Source organism: Rhinatrema bivittatum, chromosome 4 (assembly GCF_901001135.1).
Source record: "Rhinatrema bivittatum chromosome 4, aRhiBiv1.1, whole genome shotgun sequence".
Classification (NCBI taxonomy): Eukaryota; Metazoa; Chordata; class Amphibia; order Gymnophiona; family Rhinatrematidae; genus Rhinatrema; species Rhinatrema bivittatum.
The window spans coordinates 326,574,532-326,589,972 of record NC_042618.1 but is presented as its reverse complement, the minus strand read 5'-3'; the positions used below and the strand labels follow the sequence as shown (position 1 = coordinate 326,589,972).

The following is a 15,441-nucleotide window of genomic DNA, read 5'->3' as shown; positions in this document are numbered from 1 at the left end:
AGACTGATCCAGACCCCAAGTCGAGAACGTTGCTTATGGTCCAGGGTTCTAGCTCATGAATTCCAGGAGCCGGAGGTAGGGGGGGGGAGGCTAATGGAGTTTCTGCAAGGCCATGAGAGCCAGGAGAACACCTTTGGCAGCTAGAGGAGATCTATTGCATGTGTGGATCCCTAAACGTGTCCGTCACTGTCCCATATGACAACTTGTCTGTGCGTCGTTTTGGTGTGTAGCCTGCCATGTTCTCCTGTCTTGTCTGTGCGCGAATGTCATTTGGTCCATGGTGTTTTTCTCCCTCTGTGCTGTACCTGTGTATGTATGCTGTGGTACTATTTCCTGTCTGTGCTCTGAGCGTGGTCTTCTGCTGCATGCAACAGAAAAACATCTCTTTCATCTAAGGGTTGTCTCCCCAAATGGGTTTGTTTTGTGCATACTGTGATCTGAATTATCTTCCCATTAAGCCAGGGTATAATGGGTAGGATATTGATGTCTCATATTTATTGCTAGTGTTCTTCTTAACACTTGCATTGTGCCAAAGAGAGTTGTAGTTTATACAAGCAACAAATCAAGGTGCTTTTTCTGTTTTCCCCAAGTAGGCTGTTATGCTGGATTGGAGGAGTAGCCTGGTAGTTACAGCAGTGGGCTGTGAACCAGGGAAGCCAGGGCTCAAATTTGATCTGTCGCTCCTTGTGACCTCAGGCAAATCACATCATCCTTCATTGCCTCAGATACAAACTTAAGGCCTCGTGTACCAAGCATTTTCCCCATAGACACAGAATGGAAGAAAAGCCTTTAGCAAATCAGGCCCTTAGATTGTAAGTGCCGTAGGGGATACGGAAATACCTACAGTACCTGAATGTGATCTGCTTTGAAGTGCCTGAAATGCAGAATGAAAATCTAATACATTTTGGTCTTTATTAGTTTACATGGTATGTCTGCTCTCTTCTGTGCATTCTTTGTAAGTCACTTAGAACAATGGATAAGGTGTCAACCTCTTTTAAATAAAACAATAGATTCTGCCTTTTTGTTCTCCTGTCATGTGTGTAGACGTTACTCCTCTTATATCTGACTTCCTTCTGTTTTCTCCAAAGGACTGCTGTTTCCCAATTCAAGCATGCTACCAGAAGACGCATGCATGCATGCATGCAGTTCCTAAGAGTTTGTCCTGGACAAGAATTGCCCCTGTGAGAGGTAGAATTGTATGTTCTACCCTTCTTTCCTGCTTTGAACCTGCTTTTAGTGCTGTCTGTGAGGCATCCTGACTGAGTCTCCTTTTTCCTCTTCCTTCCAGCCTTGCCCTGACATGCTATTTCTCTGCCTTCAAAAGCACAGAAGACAGAGGAGGACAATCCTCAAAGTCCCCCTTTCTCCCTGAAGAGGTATCCAGGCTTTGCCACCCTCCTTTTCCCAGAAAAGGGCAAGAAAAAAGAAGTGTAAAAAAAAAATTGTGTTTAATTTTGTTGAGCAGGTTGATGAATATGTTTACTGTGTGCCTGTGAATGAGGGATTTGAGTGCTGGATTATGAGTGCATGTGTACAGTGTAGAGGTCAAAATACTATAGGTGCAAGAAAGTGAATAAGATGATTATGAACAATTGTTGGTAGGGGCAAGAAGGAGGCGGAGCACATGTGATCAGTGAATATGTTGGGATGCCTCTGTCAAAGCCGTTTTTTAAAAAGGCAAATGCCACAATGTGCTACAGCAATTGCACTACTGGCTTTTTAAAAGCAACAAGAAATGACTCAGAAACAGACCCATATCTAAATACTTTGACAAGTTATTCAGTGGAAAGGGATCCAACAAAATCCTTGATATTTATGCATCCACACAGGGACGGTAACTTTCAAACCGGCGCTGATGCGCACATACGTCGGCCCGGACCCAGGAACGCGGTCAATTTATAACATCCGTGTGCATATGCGCGTATGTTATAAAATAGCCTGGCCGTGTGCACGTGTGCGCCAAATGTTAAGTGGGCGCCCACATGTGCACACAAATCCCGCTTCAACCGCGTAAATCGGGGGATTTCTTTTAAAAGGGCGCGCGCCGATGCCATTCCCATTTTTCCCAGTTCGCCAAGTTAAGACGTAGGTCCTCCAAACCCCCCACCCAGTTTGATAGCCTTCACTCCCCCCCTCCCCTCCATTTAGCTTCGACACTTAAAACCCCGCAGATCTGCCTAGTTTTCTTTCAATTTGCACTTACATGGCATCTGGAGCAGACGTAAAGTTAGGTGGCAGGGGGCCTCTGAGTGTGCCTGGTCGCGTCAGTATTTATGCGCACGTCTTTTGGTTCACGCCCCAAAATGCCCATGGTGCTCGCAGACCAGGGGCCCTTTTTGAAAACGTTCGAGATGTGCACGCTGAGGGAGCTATGCGTGCATCTCGGTGGCTTTTAAAATTCACTTGGTGCACGTAAGCCTGACCTCCTCGTGTATCTCCTAGTTAATACTCGCGTTGGGCTTTTAAAATTCACCACATAGAGTGGACATAGAAAGTCTACACCCTTCTGAACATTTTTCACACTTTGTTGTATCAGTGCAACAGACTTGCATGCATTTAAATGAGGACATTTTTCCCCACTCATCAACACCATACGTCACACCTTTCAGGGCCAAAAATGTTTTTGTTTGGAGGATAAAGCAGCTACTTATCCAAAACAATCTTTGACAACTGGATATGTCTCCATCCCACCCCCCTTGAGTCAGTACTTGGTGGACGCATGTTTAGTAGGAGTCACAGCTGGGAATTTGTTGTGATAGGCTCCCCCTCCTTTGCACACCCAGATTTGTCAAAATTAGTCCATTCTCAACAAAGCTTTTCAAGATCTGTGAAGTTTTTGGGAAGCATTAATAGACAGCAGTCTTCAAGTTATGCCACAGAGTTTCTATTGAACTGAGGTCAGAGTTCTAACTGGGCAGCTGCAGAACATTTATAGGTGAATTTTAAAAGCCAATACCGGGAGATATGCACACAAGTCAGGCTGGCACGCGATGAGCGGATTTTAAAAGCCGCCCAAGTGCACTGTGTACATGTCGCTGTATGCACAAATGAAAAGTTCCAAAAAGGGGGCGGGGTGTGGCCATGGTCTGGGAGGGGCATGGGCCTTCATGGATTTCACATTTAAATTAGCGCCGGGATCCCCTGTCGCGTAAGTTTACTTCTGCTATGGATGGCGTGCAAGTTATAAAATAAAGACAAATAGATCAGCGGGCTTTCAAGGGTCAAGGCTAACAGGGGAGAAGGGAGGCTATTAAAGTATGGGGATTTTGAAGTCCTAATCTTTACCTGGATGAACTGGAAAACCGGTAATAGCGTTAGCACGCATATCTTCTAAAATCTCCCCATTTACGTGGCAGAAGCAGCATTTGTGCACACAAGACGCACGTCCACAAAATTGCATGCACATGTGCGCGCGTTCCGGCCATTTTAGAGCATGCACGCATATGCTCACGGATGTTATAAAATGGCCACGGGACCGACAAAGCACATGTGCGCCCACGCGCCTGTTTAAAAGTTACCGCCCCGCCTTTTCGTTTCTTGGCCCTTGGCTGTGCACTTCGTGTCATCGTCAGGCTGAAAGGTGATCTTGGAGCTTTCTTGGAGAGGGCAGCAGGTTTCCTCAAGGACATTCCTGTACTTTTCTTCATTCATTCTCATTTCTGTCCTGACAAGTGCCCCAATCCCTGCAGATAGAAACATCCCCTTAACATGATGCTACCACCAGCATGCTTCACATTAGGGATGGTGTTCTCTGGGTGAGATGCTGTGTTAGATTTGCACCAAAGGTAATACTTTGCATTCAGGACAAAAAAGTTCTATTTTAGTTTAGTCAGACCAGAAAACTCTTTTGCACAGGGCTACAGTATCTCCTCAAATAGGATTCAGGATGGTCGTTCTTGAGTAATGGCTTCCTTCTTGCCACCTTACCATACAGGCTCAGCACATGCATGTTTTCAAGAGAAAGCCAATCGGCAGACTGCTTGGGATACCGTTGTCACATACAAACTTTGATCAGTCTTGGTCATGGAAGCCTGTAGCTGTTCCAGAGTTGCCACCGACCTCTTGATTGCCTCCCTGGGTCAGTCTCCTCCTTGCTCGGTTCTTCAATCCAGGCCTGATCTAGTAAGGGTCTTGATGGTACCATACACCTTCCACTTCTCATTAATCATCTTCACGGTGCTTGAAGGGATGGATATTCAAGGACTTTTCAAATCTTTTATACCCATTCCCAGATCTATGCTCTTCCACAATTTTGTCCCCGAGTTCTTTTGACAGCTCCTTGATGCTCTTGGTTGGGTCTTTGCTTTGAAATGGATTACCCAGCAGAAAGAGCCAACAGGAATTGCTGAATGTATCCTGTCATCATATGAATCAGGACAACGTAACACCAGTGGGGCCAATTAACCTGGCGTGTGGTTCTGTAGGTGATTGGTTTTACACCAGAGTTTTAAATATTTGGGAGTGCTAACAGAAGTACAAGGGAGATGGACATGTATTCAAGCATACTATTCCATTTTTTTCTTCTACTTCATTTTCTAAGGAATTCTGGAATATGTTTTTCATATGGCAGTTGTGGGGGTAGGATGTGTGGATACATTGAACAAACATTTTGCTTTGAGGTTATAAGGCAACAAAAGGTGAACATTTTGGAAGGGTGTATTGACTTTCTATAGAAAGGGGGGCGTGCATAAATATACACAGGCCAAAGCAACCCCTACTCCCGGGCATGGCTTCCCAAATCTGTCTTGTGACCCACACAGCCAGTTGGGGTTTTCAGGATATCCATTATAAATATGCATACATTGGAGCCCAGTATATGCAGATGTACCTCGTAAGTTTTCAGAATATCCACAATGAATACGCAAATCACCAGGACAGGTTTGGCAAGTCCTGATCTACAGCTCTCATTTCTGAATGAGTGTGTTATTCAGAAATGCCAAACTGACTTCTGCTGACATTAATATCTCAGTACTCCATCTGGATAGGGAAGGAAACGCATTAAAATGACATGAGCAGAAGTACACATTTATTTCCTCTTTTTTATTTTTGATAGTGTTAACCACTATTAAAAAAATCGCCTCTGTAGTTTTGAGGGGTGAAGCTTCATGTTAGTATTTTGCTCTCATGTGAATTTTTGCACTTCAGCAGCCTTTGAAACAGCTGCAATTTTTAAAGATTTTTGGCAACAGTTGCTACTGACCGAGTATATGCAAGGACCACAGCTTTTTATATCCCAAGGTGCGTAACAGATGTCAAAGGAATTAATTATTGGACAGGTATGGCCTGAAAAGTTGGAAGATTATGGCTCCCAGGTACCTGCTGTGGTGCTGCTTTAATAAACATTAAAAAGATATAGGTCATGAAGGTACTAGCAAGAGACTTTCCTTAAGCTCAATATGCAGAAGTGTGGTAAAGCCTGAAGACAAAAGGTGATCACTGGCATTAATGCAAGCTCTTTTTCATTTTGGTTTTATATATAAAGCACAGGAAAACCAAACAAAACCACCACGTAGTCTATGATTTGCCCTTCTCAGTAGGGTTGTCACCTCACCCAGATCAAGCAGGACAGGCTGATCCAGTCCTGGTTTTGCCCCATTGCATGCCGGGAGATGTAGTCCTACTTTCCTTACAGAAATCTGAACTACAACAGCTGCATGTGTGCAATGAGGCAAAAATCGAGATTCGACCAGCCTGCCCTGGCTGACCTGGGTGAGGTGGCAACCCTACTTCTCTGACATTTACCTAAGTGTTACATGAGACTGCTGCCCAATGACAGCTCAGCAAGGACCTGCAGCTTTTTTTTCTTTTTTTTTTTAAATGGATGCTACACGCTATAAACAAAAGAATGTTAAAGAGAGACTGTAACCTCACAATGGGGAGAAGGTTAGGGTCCAGAGGATGCTCTAACCTGACGGCTATACAAGAAACCACCCCCTAATTCCAGAAAGTATAAGTATATACAATATTGAATATCTCTAGACTAACGTTAGGGGATCTGAACTTGAACTGCATTTTTGCCTGCTGCCTCCTCTTTCTACACCATGTTCAGAAAAAAAAAAGTTACTTTAGTCCATGATGGAGATATTTTTAAGCCCACAAACACTGCCACGAGGTCATTTACCTGCGGAACTAATACCAGTTTTTCAAATAAACTTATATGCACAAGTTTACTTTGGAAATTACCTTAAGGAATAAAAACTACCTGTATACATTTACAGCTGCTGATTTATGCAGGTAGTTTTTTTTGAAGGAAACATAGCATGCACACTTTAGAAAATTTAAAAAAATACGTGCCTCGGTGCAAACCCCTCCCAACCTCTGCCCCCCTCCCCCCACAGGAATGCCTCTGCTCAAGGAGGGTACACAGATGCACATGCAGGCCCTACAGGCAAGTTTACCTCCATATAGGGCAAGGCGTTCCCTAAAAGGCCATTTCTGTGGGTACCGCGTGGTTTTACTTGGGGAAACGCCTTTGAAAATTTGCAGGGCAGCCTTTGCAACTGCAAACTACAGAGTTTTTAATTTTTCAAACCCACGCGCTTTAGGAAAATTTTCAAAGAGAGTCTGCCGATTGGCTTTCTCTTGAAAACATGCATGTGCTGAGCAGGCACACGCTAAAGCCATCTGCATTCTTGGCAGCCGCTGTTGGTGCAGGTGGCCATGCAGGGATCTGGGGGAGGCCACAGCACGGCACGTGTGTAATTGAAAATCGAACACAGGCAGAACATTTTCCTCCCCCCACCTAAATGCACTCACAGGATCATTTTAATCCCCAGCTCGAAGCACGTGCGTTGTGGAAACCAACACGTACTTTTAGACACTCTTTGGAGGGCAGGTTTCGAGCAAGTCACTTCATGCAGATAAATTACTATTTAGCTGCATAAACAGCTCTGAGAAAAGCCCTCTTCATTTGGTGAATAAGATGGGAGGATGTTGCACCATTTCCAAATCTCATTCTTAAGCCAGTAATACAAGCTGGTTTCTTCACAATATCAACTTGCCCATTTCTCGATTCTCACTTCTGGTCAGTCTTACTCCCAGTTCTTCTTTTTGTTTTGTTTGATAAATATTATATTTCAGGGTTTTGACACTTTTTGGGGGGAGGTGGGAGAAGCAGGAGATAAGCATGAAATTAGAAATGGGAACCTTTAATTCTTAAAGGATACATATCCCCGTTTTTAAAATTCTCCCTTTCTGAGCCCATGCTGTGATTGTTCGTGTTGTGCTCTTGTAACTGTGAGGAGCCACTGCCTGCCTGCACTAGGGTACTAGCAAGAATCTGCACAGCAGCCCCAATGTTATTTAGATTGACAATAGTGGGACTAGCTTAGGAAACATAAATCAGTGGGTTGTTTTTTTTTCTTACCAGGATATGAGTTACCTAAAAATAAAGCACTACTAGCACTGACAGCTACAGACATGCACAAGAAAGATATGACTGCTCCAGTCGGGAGCCTCCCTTGTACCAGAGAAGTTAAAACAATCACAACACAAGTCTGAAATCTGGGTATTTTATTCAACACCTCTTTTACTTTCCAGCCACAAATAAAAGAAATAACTAAAAGTTCCTTTTGTAAACTTCGATTGCTATGAAGATTAAAATCTTTCCTATATTAAGATGACTGTCATATAGTTCTTCAAGCTATGATACTTATTGGCTTAGATTTCTGTAATGCTTTATACACTGGGCTTTCAGCATCCATTCTGGCAGCATTATAAACAGTATAAAATGCTGTAGGTAGGGTTTTTGACAGGCATCCAGCAATATGACCACATTACACATGTGCTGTCCTCCTTACATTGGCTTCCCATCTTCTGACGTATAAAGTTTAAAATTCTTGTGCTGAGACATAAAGCACTGAACGATAACACCCGCACTGTATTGCTTCAACATTGAAGACATTTGTTCTGACGCATGCCTTAAGACCATCAGGAAAGAATCTTTTTGAGATCCCTTCGTTTTGCACGTTCCACCTTTGTGAAACTAGAGAAAGTATTCTACTGGTTGTAAGAACAACACTGTGGAAGGAGCTACCATCTGCTCTGAGGGCAGACCCAAGAATGAAGTCATTTAGGAAGAATCTCAAAACATTGCTATTCCCTCAGCTTTGAGGAATATGGGTCACGGAGCATCTTAAATCATAGTATGTCCTCCTATACAACCTATTAATATAACTGTGATTTTTATAATGACGGCAAGAGAAGATCAAAGGTTTTATGAGGAATTAAGACTTGTTTGTCAAATTAAATTCCAGGGAATTTCTTTTTTTTGTACCCCAGGCTGTATTTATATGCATGATACATTTCAGTATTATTTCTGGCTAGCTTGGTTTCGTCTCAGATGGGATCGTTTACTGCTATGCAATTGTTATGGTCTTTTATTTCCATTTTATGTAATTTTATGATTGCTACCCTGTAACCCTCCTAGAATGGTTGGTAGGCAGGTAATAAATATTTTAAAGAAATAAATTAATAAAATGAAGAAATAAACTTTGCAGGGGGGAAAAGACAATCTTACCCGTCCAGGTGGTTGAGAAGTTAGCATGTCTACTCAGGCCATGTAGGCATCTCTCCAGAGCATGGTGAATTCTATCCTCTGTGCACGATGTGTGCTGCATTTTAAGTCACCCCTGGGAAACAATAGGCACCATTAGCAAGAAGCCCAGCTTACAGTAATCAAAGAGTTCACATGACCTCATGAGAATAAGTATGGGTCCACTTCACTGGTATGGTCTGTAGGCATTACCAACCTCTTAATTAATAGCCAGCCACATTAATACCATATACCTTTACATTACTGTGCCTTATATCAGAGGTGATTTCTGTTGTATTATTTCATGTAGGCTTCTTGTCTTAGATTCTAACTTGCAACATGCTTTGAGCTCGCTAGTTGGAAAAGCATGTAATAAATAAATACATGGTGATTCTAATCAAGCATGCAAACAATGAGCAGAAGGAGAAGAGGACTCATTTTACATTCATAGATCAGATAATCCCTGTGTATGAAACATAAATCCAAAGTAACTCACCCTCTGCAGAGCACACTGAAGTAGGTTAGCAATCAAAGGTGGAAGAAGGTAGCTGGGCTTACCAGAAGCTATGAGATTTATGGTAGATTCTCACATATGGGACTTTTAATTAGCTGTACTAATGGATTTCGGGGTTAATGAACAGTTATCATGATAACTGGAAACATTTGAGAGCTATGGAGAAAGACACACAGGAAAACATGGAAGGACCCTGATGTGTGCTGAGTAAGATGGATATAATGGAGGAACATTATGTAGCTAAAAAAAAAGTGTAGTTTTTAAATGAGAGAGTCTATAAAGAAAAGCCATTGACTACACATTAATTTAATAGTCCAAACCATCCAGTGAAATCCACATTATAAGAACATCTTATTTTTTTAATATTTTGGTACCCAATATGATGCTTCCTTTAAAAATCAATCTTATAAAGAACCTTCCGCTTATAAAGACATTTTTATCTAATGCCAGCAAGGTTATCATAAGAAAAAAAACTCTGTACCATCAATAGCAGAAGGCAATTCAGTTGATGAACACTTTTATAAACTTTTGCCCTAGTGAAAGGAAACCCAGCTGTGATTTACAGCTGGTTGTGACTCATTGACCATCAAGTGTGTCTTTAGGACTTGCATCATGTGATTCAAAGTAAACAATGTTCTGCATAGAAGCTTTTATCCTCAGAAAAAAAAAAAGACACCCTCTAAGCTTCAGAATAAACCAAAATAAACATAACCATGAAAAAAAAAGGTCTCTCCAGTGGAGCTTGATATTATGAAAGAAGCAATCCTATTCAGAAGTCAAATCTGTTCTAGAAATTGGGATAGAGTAGAAAACTTTCTATGATGGCTCTTCATCAGCGATATTCTTGGAAGATGTTGTGAAATCTGGTAGAGGGTACTCTGGGGCACATGCTGTTAAAACAGGAATCATCTTGCAAAAGCAAGAGTGAGACATCAGCAAAGGAAACTGATAAAACAGGGAAATTCGAATATCCTGATACAAAGCATGCGGAAAAAGCCAAAGTAGCTCAGGAGAATTTAAATAAAGAGCAGATAAATATGAATGATTCAAAATTACCTGAATCAACTGCTAAAAAAAAAATAAACAGATTGGGCCGGATTTTAATACCTACGCGCAGGCGTAGATTTGTGCGCGTAACCCTGCGTGCAGAAATCTACGCCCGATTTTATAACATGGCGCATGCTATAAAATCTGGGATCGGCGCACGCAAAGGGGTGCACACTTGTGCACCTTGCGCGCGCCGAGCCCTAGGGGAGCCCCGATGGTTTTCCCTGTTCCCTCCGAGGCCGCTCCAAAATTGGAGCGGCCTCGGAGGGAACTTTCCTTCCACCCCGCCCCACCTTCCCCTCCAGCCCTACCTAAAACCCCTCCGACCTTTATTTTTCAAGTTGTGCCTGCCGGCCAAGTGCCAGTGCGCAATCCCCCAGCCTAGAGGCCACTCCCCTGCCCAGGACCACCCACGCCCCGCCCCTTTTTTCAAGCCCCGGGACACACGGGCGTCCTGGGGCTTGCGCGCATCGCCGGGCCTATGCAAAATAGGCTCGGCGCGCGTAGGGCTTTTAAAATCTGCCCCATTGTGAAAAGGAACAAAAAGAATAAATTTGGGTGTCTATATAAAAATGCCATAAGTCTAAACATAAGATTGGAGAGTTGGAATGTATGGCACTAAATGAATGTATAGACATAGCAGGCATCTCAGAGACCTGGTAGAAATAAGGATAACTAATTAGACACTGAAATCAGGCTACAAAATATTCAGTAGACCTGATATAACACAGCTTGATATAACAGAAAATCACTTATAATGCAGTCAAAGGCTGGCTTCCCAAATTCACATCTTTCAAATTTGGTAGATAATCAGTTCTACTTAGCCGGATAAGTGCAGACTTATCCGGCTAATTGGTAATGGCTGAAAATTTGGATGCATTTAGCGGCTGCCACTCATATGGATAAGTCCTACCCAGCTAACAGCTGGATTTTAATAAATATAATGCAGGCTCACTTAAAGGCGAATTTTAAAAGCTGGACACGCACTAAAATCGGGAGATGGGCACGAATCTAGCACATGCATGTGTCCACCTGACTTTATAGGCCGCCCACATGCGCTCACAAGAACCGATGCACAAATATCTTAGATCAGGGGAAAAAGGGGTGGGATATGGGTGGGACATGGGTGTTTTGGGTGGAGCCAAGAGATAGGTGCACAATAAGTAGCTATGCGCCTGGGCTCGCACCCAAGCATATTTCAGTGCAATTACTTCTGCTATGGATGAGGTGTAAATTTTAATAAAACTTCTTCTAGGCATCTAAGAAGTGTTTGAGGGGTCTGGGTTAACTGGGGGAAGTGCGGGCTAAGAAAGCTAGGTAGGACTGGAGGACCTAGCTGTAGACTGGGTAAACTGGTGGACGAACTGATGAAACTGGTCATGGCCTGGTCTTGTGTCTGTTATAAAATCCCCTCACTTGTGCAACCCAAAGCCGACTTACACTGCTGAGCGTACTCAAGTTTAAAATCAGGCGCACACATACATATGCGAGGGCTATTTTATAACATGTGTGCATATGTGTGCACAGGTTATAAAATTGCTGCATATCTGGCCATGCCCATAGACACATATAAGCCCAAATTTTTGATGGCCCGCACACGTAAAATCCGGGGGCTATGTGCGTAGCCGGGCTCTGCATTTTCGAAAGGGCTCGGCCACGTGTGTAATCCCTGGTATGCGCAGAAGTGCCAGGTCATTGAAAAGGGGCAGGCCAGGGGGCGGGGTCTTGGCTGGGTGGGGTCTGTCCAGGACAGCAGTCATCAGGGCCTGTCCCGGGGAAGCATGCGCCAGCAGCTGGCCAGCACATGTAACTTATTTCTGCTCCAAAGGAGCAGGTAAGTTAAAAAACAAAAGGAATTAGGGTAGATAAGTAGGGGTTAGGGGTTAGGGGTCAGGGAGGAGAGGGGACAAGGTAGGAAGGTTAGATAGGGTATAGGGAGGGAACTGGGGAAGGCCTACCCGCGTCGCCACGCATTCTGGTCGCCGCATCTCAAAAAAGATATAATTGCGATGGAGACGGTACAGAGAAGGGCTACCAAAATGATAAGGGGAATGGAGCAGTTCCCCTATGAGGAAAGACTAAAGAGGTTAGGACTTTTCAGCTTGGAGAAGAGACGGCTGAGGGGGGATATGATAGAGGTGTTTAAAATCATGAGAGGTCTAGAATGGGTAGATGTGAATCGGTTATTTTCTCTTTCGGATAATAGAAGGACTAGGGGGCACTCCATGAAGTTAGCATGGGGCACATTTAAAACTAATCGGAGAAAGTTCTTTTTCACTCAACGCACAATTAAACTCTGGAATTTGCTGCCAGAAGATGTGGTTAGTGCAGTTAGTATAGCTGTGTTTAAGAAAGGATTGGATAGGTTCTTGGAGGAGAAGTCCATTACCTGCTATTAATTAAGTTGACTTAGATAATAACCACCGCTATTACTAGCAACTGTAACATGGAATAGACTTAGTTTTTGGGGTACTTGCCAGGTTCTTATGGCCTGGATTGGTCACTGTTGGAAACAGGATGCTGGGCTTGATGGACCCTTGGTCTGACCCAGTATGGCATGTTCTTATATTCCTATTGCTTTTTAAAATCCCCCCCCCCCCCTCCACCCTGTGTGCGTGAGTCCCGACACACCCGCACGTGGATTTTAAAATCCGGTGCGCAAGTACACACGGGAACTGGATTTTATAACATGTACGTGTCCACGCAACCATTTTAAATTTATCGTCCCTTAATGAGAACCACATTTTTGGACCCCATCACCAATGTTATATCAGATCTAGAATGTATATCAAAATGTCAGAAGAGAAAAATGTGGTAGTGGCATGGCACTACATGTTAAGGATACCAGTTTAGTAGTATAGAAGTTCTACAGGAAACAAACTACACTCTGGAAACACTATGGATTAATATTCCATGTATGATATGAAAGAGGACAGGATGTTGGGGATACCCACATCAGAAAAATTATTTGTAGGTGATGATTCTGAGAAATTGAAACAAATTGGAGTGAATCTGGAGAAGTACTGGAGCAAACTGACAAACAAATTAGTAGCAAATCACTAGGACCTGATGGTATTCACTACAGACTTCTAAAGGAACTTGCATATGAAATTGCACTCCTGATATTGGTAATCTATAACTTTTCATTCAAATCTGCCACTATACTTGATGACTGGAGGGCAGCCAATATAACAGCAATTTTTTAAAAAGGGCCCCGGGGGCAATCCTGACTTTGGTGCTCTGTAAAATGATGGAAGTTATTGTTAAGAAAAAAAAGAGGTTGATATTCAGTAGGTCGGTAAATGGGAAAGTTACCTGGGTAAATTTGCCCATATATTCAGCAGTGCGTAGTTGAAAAAGCGTTTCCGGTAACTTTCTGACAGCTATTTTTCTGACAAGACTCACCTGACTAATTTTAGCTAGGTATGCTTTTAATATCAGTGCTAAACTAAAATTTAACCACTGCCCTGAAACACATCAATGCCTCTTGATCTGACTAAATTTTATGTGGGTAATGCGTTATCTGGAAAATTAGTAGCCGGTGGAGCAGTGGGGGTTGGCAGAATTTTCAAATTTTGTTTTTTTTTTGTCCTGTAATTCCAAAAGTTGAATATTAATCTCAAAATGACTGTTCATCAAGATCAACATGGCTTAACAGGGAAGAGGCAGCATGTATTTAGCAAAGGGAAGTTGTGCCCTATTAATCAATTATAATTTTTTGAACATGTAAATAAGCAGGTGGCTAAGGGTGAGCCACTGTATTGTAGCTGGATTTTCAGAAAACAGATGACATAATCCCTCAGGAGAGTTCCTCAGGAAATTTTTAAAATGTCAGAATTTCAGGAGGATTTGTCGAGATTGGAGAACGGAGAATCTACACAGAAGATGAAACAAAGCAGCAAGTACAATGCATGCAGATAGGCAAAAATAATCCTAACCGTAGGGAGAAATAATCAGAATTACCTACTGTTGCGGTTCTGGCCACGAGCGCCACAACCAGACCCTTACCTCCGCGTTCCCGGACCTGTTCCCGCTTTCATTGGCCTAATTCCTGGCCTGTTTGGTGGCATCCCTGCGAGGGCCGCACCGCCAGGAAGCCTTCTATGAATGCCCTGTCTCTAGGCGCGCGTGCGTGCCACTTGGGCGCTTTTCTACGCCATTTCCCGCCAGTGGTGACTCCGCCCAATTCCTGACGTCAGACGCCGCGGCCTTGATAAGCCGGCAGCGGCCACCCAGTCTTTGCCTTGCAACGGGCTTACCTACCGATCCCTGTTGCGCTGTGCCCCGGAGCGACCTGTCTTGCTATTTGCTCCGATCCTGCTTGCTTGCTACAGTACCTGCTTGGTTCCTGCTTGCCTGCTACAGTACCTGCTTGGTTCCTGCTTGCTTGCTACAGTACCTGCCTGGTTCCTGTTTACCTGCTACAGTTCCTGCCTGGTTCCAGTACCCGAGTTTTGCTACAGTTCCTGCCAGGTTCCAGTACCCGAGTCTTGCTACAGTTCCTGCCTGGTTCCAGAACCCGAACCCTGTTACAGTACTGACCTACTGTCCTAGTCTGGTTCCAGTTCCCAGTCCTGATCCACTACCGCCTAAGTCCCAGCGGCCGGGCCCCTACGGGCTCCTCCCAGGGGGGCTTTGGCTTCCAAGAGTGAAGCCACCTAAGTCCCAGCGGTTGGGCTCCTACCGGCTTCTCCCGGGGGACTACCAGCTTCCAAGGTGAAGAGCACCTCTCGTCCAGCCTGAACATCTGCCTCCCGGCCTGCCAGTTACTAGAGACATTGATCAACTTTTCCCAGTCTCCTGCAGGTCGGCCCAAGGGTCCACTAAACTGAGACTCCCATAACAGATTGCAAGGCCATGGACTCGGCGGATGCACCTGTCCCCTTGGACCTGCCTGGGTTGGCCCAGAAGCTGCAGTATCAAAAACAGTACCTCAAGGTCCTTACTGGTTCGGTAGGGGAGTTATCAGCCTGATTGGATGCCAGGGCCTCGTCTGCCCCAGAACCAGCCCCCGAGGGCCAAGACTCTTCAGTGACTCAGCTGCCAGCACCCTCCCGCTACACTGGAGATTTAAGGACCTGCCGCGTCTTTTTAAACCAATGTTTTGTATGGTTCTCCCTGTTGCCTCGGCAGTTCCCCTTGGATGCAGTGAAAGTGGCGTACATCCTGTCCCTCCTTGATGGGAAAGCCTTAATATGGGCTTCTCCCCTTTGGGAAAACAATGATCCTTCGCTAACGAACTTACAACAGTTCATCTCGAACTTTCGTCAGGCCTTTGATGAGCCCGCCCGAGTAGCCACGGCTACGTCTGATCTGCTGCAACTCTGACAGGGGACTCGCTCCTTGG

The 15,441-nt window shown here is 44.1% G+C and overlaps 1 protein-coding gene across 1 annotated transcript in view; it reads right to left on the bottom strand.

The window, feature by feature from the left end:
• PIK3R5 (phosphoinositide-3-kinase regulatory subunit 5) overlaps window positions 1-15,441 on the bottom strand; it is a 231,083-nt gene that overhangs the window by 126,746 nt on the left and 88,896 nt on the right. Inside the window, exon 2 of the mRNA XM_029600332.1 lies at window positions 8,519-8,630. Within this exon, the coding sequence (XP_029456192.1) occupies window positions 8,519-8,618 (100 nt within the window). The 5' untranslated portion in view covers window positions 8,619-8,630. The remainder of the gene's footprint in view (window positions 1-8,518; window positions 8,631-15,441) is intronic.